Source organism: Heptranchias perlo, chromosome 25 (assembly GCF_035084215.1).
Source record: "Heptranchias perlo isolate sHepPer1 chromosome 25, sHepPer1.hap1, whole genome shotgun sequence".
In the NCBI taxonomy this organism is placed as follows: domain Eukaryota; kingdom Metazoa; phylum Chordata; class Chondrichthyes; order Hexanchiformes; family Hexanchidae; genus Heptranchias; species Heptranchias perlo.
In genome coordinates this window covers 4,414,282-4,433,090 of record NC_090349.1, presented here as the reverse complement: position 1 = coordinate 4,433,090, position 18,809 = coordinate 4,414,282, and the positions used below count along the sequence as shown (strand labels likewise).

At 48.5% G+C, this 18,809-nt stretch overlaps 1 protein-coding gene across 1 annotated transcript in view; it reads left to right on the top strand.

Moving 5' to 3' along the window:
* Positions 1-18,809, top strand: part of LOC137342428 (T-box-containing protein TBX6L-like) — a 233,962-nt gene that overhangs the window by 189,396 nt on the left and 25,757 nt on the right. The window contains exons 4-5 of the mRNA XM_068006350.1: positions 16,370-16,440; positions 17,745-17,818. Coding sequence (XP_067862451.1) covers positions 16,370-16,440; positions 17,745-17,818 — 145 coding nt within the window. The remainder of the gene's footprint in view (positions 1-16,369; positions 16,441-17,744; positions 17,819-18,809) is intronic.

Sequence of the window (18,809 nt, the reverse complement as noted above, 5' to 3'; positions counted from 1 at the left end):
GGGTATCGTGTCTCTCTGTGGGTATAGTGTCTCTGTGGATAGTCTCTGTGGGTGTTGTGACTCTGTGGGTATAGTGTCTCTGTGGGTATAGTGTCTCTGTGGGTATAGTGTCTCTCTGTGGGTATAGCGTCTCTCTGTGGGTATAGCGTCTCTCTGTGGGTATAGCGTCTCTGTGGGTATAGTGTCTCTCTGTGGGTACAGTGTCTCTCTGTGGGTATAGTGTCTCGGTGGGTATAGTGTCTCTGTGGGTATATTGTCTCTCTGTGGGTATAGTGTCTCTCTGTGGGTATAGTGTCTCTGTGGGTATAGTCTCTCTCTGTGGATATAGTGTCTCTGTGGGTATAGTGTCTCTCTGTGGGTACAGTGTCTCTGTGGGTACAGTGTCTCTCTGTGGGTGCAGTGTCTCTGTGGGTATAGTGTCTCTGTGGGTATAGTGTCTCTCTGTGGGTGTATTGTCTCTCTGTGGGTATAGTGTCTCTGTGGGTATATTGTCTCTCTGTGGGTATAGTGTCTCTGTGGTTGTCGTGTCTCTCTGTGGGTATAGTGTCTCTGTGGGTATAGTGTCTCTCTGTGGGTGTATTGTCTCTCTGTGGGTATAGTGTCTCTGTGGGTATAGTGTCTCTCTGCAGGTATGGTGTCTCTGTGGGTATAGTGTCTCTCTGTGGGTATACTGTCTCTGTGGGTATAGTGTCTCTCTGTGGTTATAGTGTCTCTCTGTGGGTATAGTGTCTCTCTGTGGGTATAATGTCTCTCTGTGGGTATAGTGTCTCTGTGGGTATAGTGTCTCTCTGTGGGTACAGTGTCTCTGTGGGTATAGTGTCTCTCTGTGGGTATAGTGTCTCTGTGGGTATAATGTCTCTCGGTGGGTATAGTGTCTCTGTGGGTATAGTGTCTCTCTGTGGGTACAGTGTCTCTGTGGGTATAGTGTCTCTCTGTGGGTATAGTGTCTCTGTGGGTATAGTGTCCCTCTGTGGGTATAGTGTCTCTCTGTGGGTATAGTGTCTCTGTGGGTATAGTGTCTCTCTGTGGGTACAGTGTCTCTGTGGGTATAGTGTCTCTGTGGGTATAGTGTCTCTCTGTGGGTATAGTGTCTCTGTGGGTATAGTGTCTCTCTGTGGGTGCAGTGTCTCTGTGGGTACAGTGTCTCTCTGTGGGTTTAGTGTCTCTGTGGGTATAGTGTCTCTCTGCGGGTTTTGTGTCTCTGTGGGTACAGTGTCTCTGTGGGTATAGTGTCTCTCTGTGGGTGTATTGTCTCTGTGGGTATAGTGTCTCTCTGTGGGTATTGTGTCTCTCTGTGGGTGTAGTGTCTCTCTGTGGGTATTGTGTCTCTGTGGGTATTGTGTCTCTCTGTGGGTGTAGTGTTTCTGTGGGTACAGTGTCTCTCTGTGGGTGTATTGTCTCTGTGGTTATAGTGTCTCTCTGTGGGTATTGTGTCTCTCTGTGGGTGTAGTGTCTCTGTGGTTATAGTGTCTCTCTGTGGGTATATTGTCTCTGTGGGTATAGTGTCTCTCTGTGGGTATAGTGTCTCTCTGTGGTTATCGTGTCTCTGTGGGTATAATGTCTCTCAGTGGGTATAGTGTCTCTGTGGGTATAGTGTCTCTCTGTGGATACAGTGTCTCTGTGGGTATAGTGTCTCTGTGGGTATAGTGTCTCTCTGTGAGTATAGTGTCTCTGTGGGTATAGTGTCCCTCTGTGGGTATAATGTCTCTCTGTGGGTATAGTGTCCCTCTGTGGGTATAATGTCTCTCTGTGGGTATAGTGTCTCCCTGTGGGTATAGTGTCTCTGTGGGTATAATGTCTCTCTGTGGGTATAGTGTCTCTCTGTGGGTATAGTGTCTCTGTGGGTATAGTGTCTCTCTGTGGGTATATTGTCTCTGTGGGTACAGTGTCTCTCTGTGGGTGCAGTGTCTCTGTGGGTACAGTGTCTCTCTGTGGGTTTAGTGTCTCTGTGGGTATAGTGTCTCTCTGTGGGTGCAGTGTCTCTGAGGGTACAGTGTCTCTCTGCGGGTTTTGTGTCTCTGTGGGTACAGTGTCTCTGTGGGTATAGTGTCTCTCTGTGGGTGTATTGTCTCTGTGGGTATAGTGTCTCTGTGTGTATAGTGTCTCTCTGTGGGTACAGTGTCTCTGTGGGTATAGTGTCTCTCTGTGGGTACTGTGTCTCTGTGGGTATAGTGTCTCTCTGTGGGTATAGTGTCTCTGTGGGTATAGTGTCTCTCTGTGGGTATAGTGTCTCTCTGTGGGTACAGTGTCTCTCTCTGGGTATAGTGTCTCTCTGTGGGTACAGTGTCTCTGTGAGTATAGTGTCTCTTTGGGTATAGTCTCTCTGTGGTTCTCGTGTCTCTGTGGGTATAGTGTCTCTCTGTGGGTATAGTGTCTCTGTGGGTATAGTGTCTCTCTGTGGGTATAGTGTCTCTGTGGGTATAGTGTCTCTCTGTGGGTGTAGTGTGTCTGTGGGTATAGTGTCTCTGTGGGTATAGTGTCTCTCTGTTGGTATAGTGTCTCTGTGGATCGTCTCTGTGGGAATAATGTCTCTCTGTGGGTATAGTGTCTCTGTGGGTATAGTGTCTCTGTGGGTATAGTGTCTCTCTGTGGGTATAGTGTCTCTGTGGGTATAGTGTCTCTCTGTGGGTACAGTGTCTCTCTGTGGGTATAGTGTCTCTCTGTGGGTATTGTGTCTCTCGATGGGTACAGTGTCTCTCGATGGGTGCAGTGTCTCTCTGTGGGTGTATTGTCTCTCTGTGGGTATAGTGTCTCTGTGGGTGCAGTGTCTCTGTGGGTATCGTGTCTCTCTGTGGGTATAGTGTCTATCTGTGGGTATATTGTCTCTCTGTGGGTACAGTGTCTCTGTGGGTATAGTGTCTCTCTGTGGGTATATTGTCTCTCCGTGGGTCTCGTGTTTCTGTGGGTATATTGTCTCTCTGTGGGTATGTTGTCTCTCTGTGGGTATAGTGTCTCTGTGGGTATGGTGTCTCTCTGTGGGTACAGTGTCTCTGTGGGTACAGTGTCTCTTTGTGTATAGTCTCTCTGTGGGTATCGTGTCTCTCTGTGGGTATAGTGTCTCTGTGGATAGTCTCTGTGGGTGTTGTGACTCTGTGGGTATAGTGTCTCTGTGGGTATAGTGTCTTTCTGTGGGTATAGTGTCTCTGTGGGTATAGTGTCTCTGTGGGTATAGTGTCTCTCTGTGGGTATAGCGTCTCTCTGTGGGTATAGCGTCTCTGTGGGTATAGTGTCTCTCTGTGGGTATAGTGTCTCTGTGGGTATAGTGTCTCTCTGTGGGTATAGCGTCTCTCTGTGGGTATAGCGTCTCTGTGGGTATAGTGTCTCTCTGTGGGTATAGTGTCTCTCTGTGGGTATAGTGTCTTTCTGTGGGTGTATTGTCTCTGTGGGTATAGTGTCTCTGTGGGTATAGTGTCTCTCTGTGGGTGTAGTGTCTCTGTGGGTATAGTGTCTCTGTGGGTATAGTGTCCCTGTGGATCGTCTCTGTGGGTATAATGTCTCTCTGTGGGTGTAGTGTCTCTGTGGGTATAGTGTCTCTCTGTGGGTATAGTGTCTCTGTGGGTATAGTGTCTCTCTGTGGGTGTAGTGTCTCTGTGGGTATAGTGTCTCTCTGTGGGTATAGTGTCTCTGTGGGTATAGTGTCTCTCTGTGGGTATAGTGTCTCTGTGGGTATAGTGTCTCTCTGTGGGTATAGTGTCTCTGTGGGTATAGTGTCTCTCTGTGGGTGTAGTGTCTCTGTGGGTATAGTGTCTCTATGGGTAGCGTGCCTCTCTGGGGGTATAGTGTCTCTCTGTGAGTATCGTGTCTCTGTGGGTATAATGTCTCTCTGTGGGTATAGTGTCTCTGTGGGTATAGTGTCTCTCTGTGGGTATAGTGTCTCTCTGTGGGTATAATGTCTCTCTGTGGGTATCGTGTCTCTGTGGGTATAATGTCTCTCTGTGGGTATTGTGTCTCTGTGGTTATAGTGTCTCTCTGTGGGTTTCGAGTCTCTGTGGGTATAGTGTCTCTCTGTGGGTGTATTGTCTCTCTTTGGGTATAGTGTCTCTGTGGGTGTAGTGTCTCACTGTGGGTATATTGTCTCTCTGTGGGTGTAGTGTCTCTGTGGGTATAGTGTCTCTCTGTGGGTGCAGTGTCTCTGTGGGTATAGTGTCTCTCTGTGGGTATAGTGTCTCTTTGGGTATCGCCTCTCTGTGGGTATAGTGTCTCTCTGTGGGTATAGTGTCTCCGTGGGTATAGTGTCTCTCTGTGGGTATAGTGTCTCTCTGTGGGTACAGTGTCTCTTTGGGTATCGTCTCTCTGTGGGTATAGTGTCTCTCTGTGGGTATAGTGTCTCTGTGGGTATCGTGTCTCTCTGTGGGTATAGTGTCTCTCTGTGGGTATATTGTCTCTCTGTGGGTGTAGTGTCTCACTGTGGGTATATTGTCTCTCTTTGGGTATAGTGTCTCTGTGGGTGTAGTGTCTCACTGTGGGTATATTGTCTCTCTGTGGGTGTAGTGTCTCTGTGGGTATAGTGTCTCTCTGTGGGTCTGGTGTCTCTGTGGGTATAGTGTCTCTCTGTGGCAATAGTGTCTCCGTGGGTATAGTGTCTCTGTGGTATAATGTCTCTTTGTGGGTATGGTGTCTCCGTGGGTATAGTGTCTCTCTGTGGGTATAGTGTCTCTCTGTGGGTATAATGTCTCTCTGTGGGTATAGTGTCTCTCGATGGGTATAGTGTCTCTCGATGGGTGCAGTGTCTCTCTGTGGGTGTATTGTCTCTCTGTGGGTATAGTGTCTCTGTGGGTGCAGTGTCTCTGTGGGTATCGTGTCTCTCTGTGGGTATAGTGTCTATCTGTGGGTATATTGTCTCTCTATGGGTACAGTGTCTCTGTGGGTATAGTGTCTCTCTGTGGGTATATTGTCTCTCCGTGGGTCTCGTGTTTCTGTGGGTATATTGTCTCTCTGTGGGTATATTGTCTCTCTGTGGGTATAGTGTCTCTGTGGGTATGGTGTCTCTCTGTGGGTACAGTGTCTCTGTGGGTACAGTGTCTCTTTGTGTATAGTCTCTCTGTGGGTATCGTGTCTCTCTGTGGGTATAGTGTCTCTGTGGATAGTCTCTGTGGGTGTTGTGACTCTGTGGGTATAGTGTCTCTGTGGGTATAGTGTCTCTGTGGGTATAGTGTCTCTCTGTGGGTATAGCGTCTCTCTGTGGGTATAGCGTCTCTCTGTGGGTATAGCGTCTCTGTGGGTATAGTGTCTCTCTGTGGGTACAGTGTCTCTCTGTGGGTATAGTGTCTCGGTGGGTATAGTGTCTCTGTGGGTATATTGTCTCTCTGTGGGTATAGTGTCTCTCTGTGGGTATAGTGTCTCTGTGGGTATAGTCTCTCTCTGTGGATATAGTGTCTCTGTGGGTATAGTGTCTCTCTGTGGGTACAGTGTCTCTGTGGGTACAGTGTCTCTCTGTGGGTGCAGTGTCTCTGTGGGTATAGTGTCTCTGTGGGTATAGTGTCTCTCTGTGGGTGTATTGTCTCTCTGTGGGTATAGTGTCTCTGTGGGTATATTGTCTCTCTGTGGGTATAGTGTCTCTGTGGTTGTCGTGTCTCTCTGTGGGTATAGTGTCTCTGTGGGTATAGTGTCTCTCTGTGGGTGTATTGTCTCTCTGTGGGTATAGTGTCTCTGTGGGTATAGTGTCTCTCTGCAGGTATGGTGTCTCTGTGGGTATAGTGTCTCTCTGTGGGTATACTGTCTCTGTGGGTATAGTGTCTCTCTGTGGTTATAGTGTCTCTCTGTGGGTATAGTGTCTCTCTGTGGGTATAATGTCTCTCTGTGGGTATAGTGTCTCTGTGGGTATAGTGTCTCTCTGTGGGTACAGTGTCTCTGTGGGTATAGTGTCTCTCTGTGGGTATAGTGTCTCTGTGGGTATAATGTCTCTCGGTGGGTATAGTGTCTCTGTGGGTATAGTGTCTCTCTGTGGGTACAGTGTCTCTGTGGGTATAGTGTCTCTCTGTGGGTATAGTGTCTCTGTGGGTATAGTGTCCCTCTGTGGGTATAGTGTCTCTCTGTGGGTATAGTGTCTCTGTGGGTATAGTGTCTCTCTGTGGGTACAGTGTCTCTGTGGGTATAGTGTCTCTGTGGGTATAGTGTCTCTCTGTGGGTATAGTGTCTCTGTGGGTATAGTGTCTCTCTGTGGGTGCAGTGTCTCTGTGGGTACAGTGTCTCTCTGTGGGTTTAGTGTCTCTGTGGGTATAGTGTCTCTCTGCGGGTTTTGTGTCTCTGTGGGTACAGTGTCTCTGTGGGTATAGTGTCTCTCTGTGGGTGTATTGTCTCTGTGGGTATAGTGTCTCTCTGTGGGTATTGTGTCTCTCTGTGGGTGTAGTGTCTCTCTGTGGGTATTGTGTCTCTGTGGGTATTGTGTCTCTCTGTGGGTGTAGTGTTTCTGTGGGTACAGTGTCTCTCTGTGGGTGTATTGTCTCTGTGGTTATAGTGTCTCTCTGTGGGTATTGTGTCTCTCTGTGGGTGTAGTGTCTCTGTGGTTATAGTGTCTCTCTGTGGGTATATTGTCTCTGTGGGTATAGTGTCTCTCTGTGGGTATAGTGTCTCTCTGTGGTTATCGTGTCTCTGTGGGTATAATGTCTCTCAGTGGGTATAGTGTCTCTGTGGGTATAGTGTCTCTCTGTGGATACAGTGTCTCTGTGGGTATAGTGTCTCTGTGGGTATAGTGTCTCTCTGTGAGTATAGTGTCTCTGTGGGTATAGTGTCCCTCTGTGGGTATAATGTCTCTCTGTGGGTATAGTGTCCCTCTGTGGGTATAATGTCTCTCTGTGGGTATAGTGTCTCCCTGTGGGTATAGTGTCTCTGTGGGTATAATGTCTCTCTGTGGGTATAGTGTCTCTCTGTGGGTATAGTGTCTCTGTGGGTATAGTGTCTCTCTGTGGGTATATTGTCTCTGTGGGTACAGTGTCTCTCTGTGGGTGCAGTGTCTCTGTGGGTACAGTGTCTCTCTGTGGGTTTAGTGTCTCTGTGGGTATAGTGTCTCTCTGTGGGTGCAGTGTCTCTGAGGGTACAGTGTCTCTCTGCGGGTTTTGTGTCTCTGTGGGTACAGTGTCTCTGTGGGTATAGTGTCTCTCTGTGGGTGTATTGTCTCTGTGGGTATAGTGTCTCTGTGTGTATAGTGTCTCTCTGTGGGTACAGTGTCTCTGTGGGTATAGTGTCTCTCTGTGGGTACTGTGTCTCTGTGGGTATAGTGTCTCTCTGTGGGTATAGTGTCTCTGTGGGTATAGTGTCTCTCTGTGGGTATAGTGTCTCTCTGTGGGTACAGTGTCTCTCTCTGGGTATAGTGTCTCTCTGTGGGTACAGTGTCTCTGTGAGTATAGTGTCTCTTTGGGTATAGTCTCTCTGTGGTTCTCGTGTCTCTGTGGGTATAGTGTCTCTCTGTGGGTATAGTGTCTCTGTGGGTATAGTGTCTCTCTGTGGGTATAGTGTCTCTGTGGGTATAGTGTCTCTCTGTGGGTGTAGTGTGTCTGTGGGTATAGTGTCTCTGTGGGTATAGTGTCTCTCTGTTGGTATAGTGTCTCTGTGGATCGTCTCTGTGGGAATAATGTCTCTCTGTGGGTATAGTGTCTCTGTGGGTATAGTGTCTCTGTGGGTATAGTGTCTCTCTGTGGGTATAGTGTCTCTGTGGGTATAGTGTCTCTCTGTGGGTACAGTGTCTCTCTGTGGGTATAGTGTCTCTCTGTGGGTATTGTGTCTCTCGATGGGTACAGTGTCTCTCGATGGGTGCAGTGTCTCTCTGTGGGTGTATTGTCTCTCTGTGGGTATAGTGTCTCTGTGGGTGCAGTGTCTCTGTGGGTATCGTGTCTCTCTGTGGGTATAGTGTCTATCTGTGGGTATATTGTCTCTCTGTGGGTACAGTGTCTCTGTGGGTATAGTGTCTCTCTGTGGGTATATTGTCTCTCCGTGGGTCTCGTGTTTCTGTGGGTATATTGTCTCTCTGTGGGTATGTTGTCTCTCTGTGGGTATAGTGTCTCTGTGGGTATGGTGTCTCTCTGTGGGTACAGTGTCTCTGTGGGTACAGTGTCTCTTTGTGTATAGTCTCTCTGTGGGTATCGTGTCTCTCTGTGGGTATAGTGTCTCTGTGGATAGTCTCTGTGGGTGTTGTGACTCTGTGGGTATAGTGTCTCTGTGGGTATAGTGTCTTTCTGTGGGTATAGTGTCTCTGTGGGTATAGTGTCTCTGTGGGTATAGTGTCTCTCTGTGGGTATAGCGTCTCTCTGTGGGTATAGCGTCTCTGTGGGTATAGTGTCTCTCTGTGGGTATAGTGTCTCTGTGGGTATAGTGTCTCTCTGTGGGTATAGCGTCTCTCTGTGGGTATAGCGTCTCTGTGGGTATAGTGTCTCTCTGTGGGTATAGTGTCTCTCTGTGGGTATAGTGTCTTTCTGTGGGTGTATTGTCTCTGTGGGTATAGTGTCTCTGTGGGTATAGTGTCTCTCTGTGGGTGTAGTGTCTCTGTGGGTATAGTGTCTCTGTGGGTATAGTGTCCCTGTGGATCGTCTCTGTGGGTATAATGTCTCTCTGTGGGTGTAGTGTCTCTGTGGGTATAGTGTCTCTCTGTGGGTATAGTGTCTCTGTGGGTATAGTGTCTCTCTGTGGGTGTAGTGTCTCTGTGGGTATAGTGTCTCTCTGTGGGTATAGTGTCTCTGTGGGTATAGTGTCTCTCTGTGGGTATAGTGTCTCTGTGGGTATAGTGTCTCTCTGTGGGTATAGTGTCTCTGTGGGTATAGTGTCTCTCTGTGGGTGTAGTGTCTCTGTGGGTATAGTGTCTCTATGGGTAGCGTGCCTCTCTGGGGGTATAGTGTCTCTCTGTGAGTATCGTGTCTCTGTGGGTATAATGTCTCTCTGTGGGTATAGTGTCTCTGTGGGTATAGTGTCTCTCTGTGGGTATAGTGTCTCTCTGTGGGTATAATGTCTCTCTGTGGGTATCGTGTCTCTGTGGGTATAATGTCTCTCTGTGGGTATTGTGTCTCTGTGGTTATAGTGTCTCTCTGTGGGTTTCGAGTCTCTGTGGGTATAGTGTCTCTCTGTGGGTGTATTGTCTCTCTTTGGGTATAGTGTCTCTGTGGGTGTAGTGTCTCACTGTGGGTATATTGTCTCTCTGTGGGTGTAGTGTCTCTGTGGGTATAGTGTCTCTCTGTGGGTGCAGTGTCTCTGTGGGTATAGTGTCTCTCTGTGGGTATAGTGTCTCTTTGGGTATCGCCTCTCTGTGGGTATAGTGTCTCTCTGTGGGTATAGTGTCTCCGTGGGTATAGTGTCTCTCTGTGGGTATAGTGTCTCTCTGTGGGTACAGTGTCTCTTTGGGTATCGTCTCTCTGTGGGTATAGTGTCTCTCTGTGGGTATAGTGTCTCTGTGGGTATCGTGTCTCTCTGTGGGTATAGTGTCTCTCTGTGGGTATATTGTCTCTCTGTGGGTGTAGTGTCTCACTGTGGGTATATTGTCTCTCTTTGGGTATAGTGTCTCTGTGGGTGTAGTGTCTCACTGTGGGTATATTGTCTCTCTGTGGGTGTAGTGTCTCTGTGGGTATAGTGTCTCTCTGTGGGTCTGGTGTCTCTGTGGGTATAGTGTCTCTCTGTGGCAATAGTGTCTCCGTGGGTATAGTGTCTCTGTGGTATAATGTCTCTTTGTGGGTATGGTGTCTCCGTGGGTATAGTGTCTCTCTGTGGGTATAGTGTCTCTCTGTGGGTATAATGTCTCTCTGTGGGTATAGTGTCTCTCGATGGGTATAGTGTCTCTCGATGGGTGCAGTGTCTCTCTGTGGGTGTATTGTCTCTCTGTGGGTATAGTGTCTCTGTGGGTGCAGTGTCTCTGTGGGTATCGTGTCTCTCTGTGGGTATAGTGTCTATCTGTGGGTATATTGTCTCTCTATGGGTACAGTGTCTCTGTGGGTATAGTGTCTCTCTGTGGGTATATTGTCTCTCCGTGGGTCTCGTGTTTCTGTGGGTATATTGTCTCTCTGTGGGTATATTGTCTCTCTGTGGGTATAGTGTCTCTGTGGGTATGGTGTCTCTCTGTGGGTACAGTGTCTCTGTGGGTACAGTGTCTCTTTGTGTATAGTCTCTCTGTGGGTATCGTGTCTCTCTGTGGGTATAGTGTCTCTGTGGATAGTCTCTGTGGGTGTTGTGACTCTGTGGGTATAGTGTCTCTGTGGGTATAGTGTCTCTCTGTGGGTATAGCGTCTCTCTGTGGGTATAGCGTCTCTCTGTGGGTATAGCGTCTCTGTGGGTATAGTGTCTCTCTGTGGGTACAGTGTCTCTCTGTGGGTATAGTGTCTCGGTGGGTATAGTGTCTCTGTGGGTATATTGTCTCTCTGTGGGTATAGTGTCTCTCTGTGGGTATAGTGTCTCTGTGGGTATAGTCTCTCTCTGTGGATATAGTGTCTCTGTGGGTATAGTGTCTCTCTGTGGGTACAGTGTCTCTGTGGGTATAGTGTCTCTCTGTGGGTTTAGTGTCTGTCTGTGGGTACAGTGTCTCTGAGGGTATAGTGTCTCTCTGTGGGTACAGTTTCTCTCTGTGGGTATAGTGTCTCTCGTTGGGTACAGTGTCTCTCTGTGGGTATAGTGTCTATGTGGGTATAGTGTCTCTCTGTGTGTTTAGTGTCTCTGTGGGTATAGTGTCTCTCTGTGGGTACAGTGTCTCTGTGGGTACAGTGTCTCTCTGTGGGTGCAGTGTCTCTGTGGGTATAGTGTCTCTGTGGGTATAGTGTCTCTCTGTGGGTGTATTGTCTCTCTGTGGGTATAGTGTCTCTGTGGGTATATTGTCTCTCTGTGGGTATAGTGTCTCTGTGGTTGTCGTGTCTCTCTGTGGGTATAGTGTCTCTGTGGGTATAGTGTCTCTCTGTGGGTGTATTGTCTCTCTGTGGGTATAGTGTCTCTGTGGGTATAGTGTCTCTCTGCAGGTATGGTGTCTCTGTGGGTATAGTGTCTCTCTGTGGGTATACTGTCTCTGTGGGTATAGTGTCTCTCTGTGGTTATAGTGTCTCTCTGTGGGTATAGTGTCTCTCTGTGGGTATAATGTCTCTCTGTGGGTATAGTGTCTCTGTGGGTATAGTGTCTCTCTGTGGGTACAGTGTCTCTGTGGGTATAGTGTCTCTCTGTGGGTATAGTGTCTCTGTGGGTATAATGTCTCTCGGTGGGTATAGTGTCTCTGTGGGTATAGTGTCTCTCTGTGGGTACAGTGTCTCTGTGGGTATAGTGTCTCTCTGTGGGTATAGTGTCTCTGTGGGTATAGTGTCCCTCTGTGGGTATAGTGTCTCTCTGTGGGTATAGTGTCTCTGTGGGTATAGTGTCTCTCTGTGGGTACAGTGTCTCTGTGGGTATAGTGTCTCTGTGGGTATAGTGTCTCTCTGTGGGTATAGTGTCTCTGTGGGTATAGTGTCTCTCTGTGGGTGCAGTGTCTCTGTGGGTACAGTGTCTCTCTGTGGGTTTAGTGTCTCTGTGGGTATAGTGTCTCTCTGCGGGTTTTGTGTCTCTGTGGGTACAGTGTCTCTGTGGGTATAGTGTCTCTCTGTGGGTGTATTGTCTCTGTGGGTATAGTGTCTCTCTGTGGGTATTGTGTCTCTCTGTGGGTGTAGTGTCTCTCTGTGGGTATTGTGTCTCTGTGGGTATTGTGTCTCTCTGTGGGTGTAGTGTTTCTGTGGGTACAGTGTCTCTCTGTGGGTGTATTGTCTCTGTGGTTATAGTGTCTCTCTGTGGGTATTGTGTCTCTCTGTGGGTGTAGTGTCTCTGTGGTTATAGTGTCTCTCTGTGGGTATATTGTCTCTGTGGGTATAGTGTCTCTCTGTGGGTATAGTGTCTCTCTGTGGTTATCGTGTCTCTGTGGGTATAATGTCTCTCAGTGGGTATAGTGTCTCTGTGGGTATAGTGTCTCTCTGTGGATACAGTGTCTCTGTGGGTATAGTGTCTCTGTGGGTATAGTGTCTCTCTGTGAGTATAGTGTCTCTGTGGGTATAGTGTCCCTCTGTGGGTATAATGTCTCTCTGTGGGTATAGTGTCCCTCTGTGGGTATAATGTCTCTCTGTGGGTATAGTGTCTCCCTGTGGGTATAGTGTCTCTGTGGGTATAATGTCTCTCTGTGGGTATAGTGTCTCTCTGTGGGTATAGTGTCTCTGTGGGTATAGTGTCTCTCTGTGGGTATATTGTCTCTGTGGGTACAGTGTCTCTCTGTGGGTGCAGTGTCTCTGTGGGTACAGTGTCTCTCTGTGGGTTTAGTGTCTCTGTGGGTATAGTGTCTCTCTGTGGGTGCAGTGTCTCTGAGGGTACAGTGTCTCTCTGCGGGTTTTGTGTCTCTGTGGGTACAGTGTCTCTGTGGGTATAGTGTCTCTCTGTGGGTGTATTGTCTCTGTGGGTATAGTGTCTCTGTGTGTATAGTGTCTCTCTGTGGGTACAGTGTCTCTGTGGGTATAGTGTCTCTCTGTGGGTACTGTGTCTCTGTGGGTATAGTGTCTCTCTGTGGGTATAGTGTCTCTGTGGGTATAGTGTCTCTCTGTGGGTATAGTGTCTCTCTGTGGGTACAGTGTCTCTCTCTGGGTATAGTGTCTCTCTGTGGGTACAGTGTCTCTGTGAGTATAGTGTCTCTTTGGGTATAGTCTCTCTGTGGTTCTCGTGTCTCTGTGGGTATAGTGTCTCTCTGTGGGTATAGTGTCTCTGTGGGTATAGTGTCTCTCTGTGGGTATAGTGTCTCTGTGGGTATAGTGTCTCTCTGTGGGTGTAGTGTGTCTGTGGGTATAGTGTCTCTGTGGGTATAGTGTCTCTCTGTTGGTATAGTGTCTCTGTGGATCGTCTCTGTGGGAATAATGTCTCTCTGTGGGTATAGTGTCTCTGTGGGTATAGTGTCTCTGTGGGTATAGTGTCTCTCTGTGGGTATAGTGTCTCTGTGGGTATAGTGTCTCTCTGTGGGTACAGTGTCTCTCTGTGGGTATAGTGTCTCTCTGTGGGTGCATTGTCTCTGTGGGTGTAGTGTCTCTCTGTGGGTATAGTGTCTCTCTGTGGGTGCAGTGTCTCTGTGGGTATAGTGTCTCTCTGTGGGTGTATTGTCTCTGTGGGTATAGTGTCTCTCTGTGGGTGTATTGTCTCTGTGGGTTTAGTGTCTCTCTGTGGGTATAGTGTCTCTCTGTGGGTGCAGTGTCTCTGTGGGTATAGTGTCTCTGTGGGTATAGTGTCCCTCTGTGGGTATAATGTCTCTGTGGGTATAGTGTCTCTCTGTGGGTGTATTGTCTCTGTGGGTGTCGTGTCTCTCTGTGGATATATTGTCTCTCTGTGGGTATAGTGTCTCTGTGGGTATAGTCTCTCTGTGGGTATAGTGTCTCTCTGTGGGTATAGTGTCTCTCTGTGGGTATAGTGTCTCTGTGGGTATAGTGTCTCTCTGTGGGTATAGTGTCTCTGTGGGTATAGTGTCTCTCTGTGGGTATAGTGTCTCTGTGGGTATAGTCTCTCTCTGTGGGTATCGTGTCTCTGTGGGTATAGTGTCTCTGTGGGTACAGTGTCTCTCTGTGGGTATAGTGTCTCTGTGGGTATAGTGTCTCTCTGTGGGTTTAGTGTCTCTTTGGGTGTGGTGTCTCTGTGTGGGTATAGTGTCTCTCTGTGGGTATAGTGTCTCTCTGTGGGTACAGTGTCTCTGTGGGTATCGTGTCTCTCTGTGGGTATAGTGTCTCTCTGTGGGTACAGTGTCTCTGTGGGTATAGTGTCTCTCTGTGGGTGTGGTGTCTCTGTGGGTATAGTGTCTCTGTGTGGGTATAGTGTCTCTCTGTGGGTTTAGTGTCTCTGTGGGTGTGGTGTCTCTGTGTGGGTATAGTGTCTCTCTGTGGGTATAGTGTCTCTCTGTGGGTATAGTGTCTCTGTGGGTATAGTGTCTCTCTGTGGGTATAGTGTCTCTCTGTGGGTATAGTGTCTCTGTGGGTATAGTGTCTCTCTGTGGGTGTGGTGTCTCTGTGGGTATGGTGTCTCTGTGGGTATAGTGTCTCTCTGTGGGTATAGTGTCTCTGTGCGTATAGTGTCTCTCTGTGGGTGTGGTGTCTCTGTGGGTATAGTGTCTCTCTGTGGGTATAGTGTCTCTCTGTGGGTACAGTGTCTCTGTGGGTATAGTGTCTCTCTGTGGGTATAGTGTCTCTCTGTGGGTATAGTGTCTCATTGGGTACAGTGTCTCTCTGTGGGTATAATGTCTCTCTGTGGGTACAGTGTCTCTGTGGGTACAGTGTCTCTGTGGGTATCGTGTCTCTCTGTGGGTCTAGTGTCTCTCTGTGGGTACAGTGTCTCTGTGGGTATAGTGTCTCTCTGTGGGTGCAGTGTCTCTGTGGGTATAGTGTCTCTCTGTGGGTATAGTGTCTCTTTGGGTATCGCCTCTCTGTGGGTATAGTGTCTCTCTGTGGGTATAGTGTCTCCGTGGGTATAGTGTCTCTCTGTGGGTATAGTGTCTCTCTGTGGGTACAGTGTCTCTTTGGGTATCGTCTCTCTGTGGGTATAGTGTCTCCGTGGGTATAGTGTCTCTCTGTGGGTATAGTGTCTCTCTGTGGGTACAGTGTCTCTTTGGGTATCGTCTCTCTGTGGGTATAGTGTCTCTGTGGGTATCGTGTCTCTCTGTGGGTATCGTGTCTCTCTGTGGGTATAGTGTCTCTCTGTGGGTATATTGTCTCTCTGTGGGTATAGTGTCTCTCTGTGGGAATAGTGTCTCTCTGTGGGTATATTGTCTCTGTGGGTATAGTGTCTCTCTGTGGGTATATTGTCTCTCTGTGGGTATAGTGTCTCTCTGTGGGTATAGTGTCTCTCTGTGGGTATAGTGTGTCTGTGGGTATAGTGTCTCTCTGTGGGTTTTGTGTCTCTGTGGGTATAGTGTCTCTGTGGGTATATTGTCTCTGTGGGTATAGTGTCTCTCTGTGGGTACAGTGTCTCTGTGGGTATATTGTCTCTGTGGGTATAGTGTCTCTCTGTGGGTATAGTGTCTCTCTGTGGGTATAGTGTCCCTCTGTGGGTATAATGTCTCCGTGGGTACAGTGTCTCTCTGTGGGTACAGTGTCTCTGTGGGTATAGTGTCCCTCTGTGGGTATAGTGTCTCTGTGTGTGTATTGTGTCTCTCTGTGGGTACAGTGTCTCTCTGAGTATAGTGTCTCTGTGGGTATAGTGTCTCTTTGGGTATCGTCTCTCTGTGGGTATAGTGTCTCTCTGTGGGTATAGTGTCTCTCTGTGTGTATTGTGTCTCTCTGTGGGTACAGTGTCTCTCTGAGTATAGTGTCTCTGTGGGTATAGTGTCTCTTTGGGTATCGTCTCTCTGTGGGTATAGTGTCTCTCTGTGGGTATAGTGTCTCTGTGGATAGTCTCTGTGGTTGTAATGTCTCTGTGGGTTTAGTGTCTCTGTGGGTATCGTGTCTCTCTCTGGGTACAGTGTCTCCGTGGGTATAGTGTCTCTCTGTGGATACAGTGTCTTTGTGGTTATATTGTCTCTGTGGGTATCGTGTCTCTGTGGGTATAGTGTCTCTCTGTGGGTATAGTGTCTCTCTGTGGGTATAGTGTCTCTGTGGGTATATTGTCTCTGTGTGTACAGTGTCTCTCTGTGGGTATCGTGTCTCTCTGTGGGTCTCGTGTCTCTGTGGGTATATTGTCTCTGTGGGTATGGTGTCTCTCTGTGGGTCTCGTGTCTCTGTGGGTATCGTGTCTCTCTGTGGGTCTCGTGTCTCTGTGGGTATAGTGTCTCTCTGTGGGTATCGTGTCTCTCTGTGGGTCTCGTGTCTCTGTGGGTATGGTGTCTCTCTGTGGGTCTCGTGTCTCTGTGGGTATCGTGTCTCTCTGTGGGTCTCGTGTCTCTGTGGGTGTACATATCGTTTTTCAGGTGCAGATATATCAATTGCAATTGGCTTAAATAATTAATTTATGCCTTTTAATTGGTTGATATCGACCAGCACAGAAACCCCCAAGAAAGTGTTCTCTTGAAGGCCCTGCAGTTTCACCCAATCCCAGCGCTGAATTTAGTTCTGCAATTTGATTCCAGCCGCCTTTTTTATTTGTTCCCCCCCTGGTATATTTCACCGTGTAATTACAATTTATTCGGTGAAAAACCTCATAATTTTGAAAAAGAGCATTAAATCTGCCCAGAAAATCCCCGATTGCAGGTTAGAAATCACTCTGCAGGGCCTCTTGCACAGGCCTAGCCTGTCTCTGAAGCCTGAGGCTCAATTTCTCCTTAGTTTGGAATGGGACTGTCCTGAACATCACAACTGACCTCAGACTACCCATGAGCAAAGTTAGTTCTTGTTTTATAAATTGGGGGGAAGCAGTTACATCAGATACGTTCACCTGTGATGGTCCCGGGAATTATTGATGACTGTGGGACCGATGGGTGTTACTTTTGTTCCAGATTACGCAGCTGAAGATCGATAATAATCCCTTTGCAAAGGGATTCAGGGCCAATGGAATGAACAGCAAAATGTAAGTACTCCCACTCCCGTTTGTGCACCAGCTCATGCTCCCGCTCCCATTCTTGCTCCTGGTCCCGCTCTCAATCCCAATGCCACTCCCACTCCTGCTCCCGTTCCTGGTTCTGCTGCTGATCCTGTTTCTACTCCCACTCCTGCTCCTGCTCCCACTCCTAGTCCCACTGTTGCTCTTGCTCCTGCTTCCATTCACACTACTGGTCCTGCTCATACTCCCACCTCCCATTCATGCTTCTGCTCTCGTTCCTATTCCCACTCCTGCTCCTGGTCCTGCTCCTGCTCCCACTCCTGTTTCTGGTCCTACTCCTGATCCCACTTGTGCTCCTGGCCATGCTCCTGATCCCAATCCCATTCCCACTCTCACTCCCACTCCTGCTCCTACTCCCGCTCCCACTCCCGCTCCCACTTCCACTCCTGCTCTTTCTCCTACTTCCGCTTCCACTCCTGCTCCCACTCCCGCTTCTGCTCCCGCTTCTGCTCCCGCTCCCGCTCCAAACTCCAAACCCAAACTCCAAACTCCAACTCCAAACTCCAAACTCCAACTCCAAACTCCAACTTCAACTCCAAACTCCAACTTCAAACTCCCAACTCCCAACTCCAAACTCCAAACTCCAACTCCAAACTCCAACTTCAACTCCAAACTCCAACTTCAAACTCCCAACTCCCAACTCCAAACTCCAAACTCCAAACTCCAACTCCAAACTCCAACTTCAAACTCCCAACTCCCAACTCCAAACTCCAAACTCCAAACTCCAACTCCAAACTCCAACTTCAAACTCCCAACTCCAAACTCCAACTCCAAACTCCAAATCCAAACTCCAAACTCCAACTCCAAACTCCAAATCCAAACTCCAAACTCCAACTCCAAACTCCAACTTCAAACTCCCAACTCCAAACTCCAAATCCAAACTCCAAACTCCAAACTCCCAACTCCAAACTCCCAACTCCAAACTCCCAACTCCAAACTCCAACTCATGCTCCTGCTCCCACATCCATTCCAGCTCTTGCTCCTGCTCCCACTTGTGCTCGTGGTCCTGCTTCTGCTCCTGTTCCTGCTCCTGTTCCTGCTCCCGCTGCCACTCCCGCTCCCACTCCCACTCCTGCTTACTGTCCTGTGACCACTGCCACAAAGTATATGTACATGAACAGTGGGTAAGGAAAGGATTGTTCCCAGCTGTGATGCATTTCCTAGTCAAATAGTCAAAAAGGGGATGTTGGTTCTGTCAGTAATCTGTTATAAGCAGCACCCCTCCCTGATCCGGGCTCACACCCTAAGTGTGGATCTTTTTGTGCTTTCAGGGAACGAGAAGCAAGAGTCCTGCAGTGCCACAGACGCCCGGCTGCTGCAGAGAGGGCCTGCGACTCCAGCACAGGTACACTGCCGTTCCAACCGGGTACAAACCAGCATGGGTTGTCCTCCTGAGGGAGGTGGGGAGCTGAGGTAACAGGTCCTGGGCCAAGTTCTGCCAGTGAACAGCCAACCCATTGACCTGTTCCCTCCCCCCGCTGAAAGTTCTCTCCCAGCTCTCGGGACATTACTCTCTCACCAGGAGTCATGTCAACTTTGTAACAGCAATCAGATTCAACACAACGTGTGCTTATATACAGTCTTTAACATAGGAAACCAAGGCGATTTGCAGGAGCGTCATCAGACAAAATGGATGCTGAGCCAAACGTGGAAACATAGAAATAGGAGCAAGATTAGGCCATTCGGCCCTTCGGGCCTGCTCCGCCATTCAAAATGATCATGGCTCATCGTCTAACTCTGTATCCTGTTCCTGCTTTCTCCCCATATCCCTTGATCTATTTAACTTAAGAAATATATCTATCTCCTTCTTGAATACATTTAATGACTTGGCCTCCACTGCCTTCTGTGGTAGAGAATTCCACAGGTTCACCACCCTCTGAGTGAAGAAATTTCTCCTCATCTCGGTTCTAAATGGCATACCCCGTATCCTGAGACTGTGACCCCTGGTTCTGGACTCCCCAGCCATCGGGAACATCCTCCCTGCATCTAGTCTGTCTAGTCCTGTTAGAATTTTATATGTTTCGATGAGATCACCTCTCATTCTTCTAAACTCGAGTGAATATAGGCCTAGTCGACCCAATCTCTCCTCATACATCAGTCCTGCCATCCCAGAAATCAGTCTGGTAAACCTTTGTTGCACTCCCTCCATGGCAAGGACATCCTTCCTCAGATAAGGAGACCAAAACTGCACACAATACACCAGATGTGGTCTCACCAAGGCCCTGTACAACTGCAGTAAGACATCCCTGCTCCTGTACTCATCCTCTTGCAATGAAGGCCAACATACCATTCGCCTTCCTAACTGCTTGCTGCACCTGAATGCTCGCTTTCAGCGA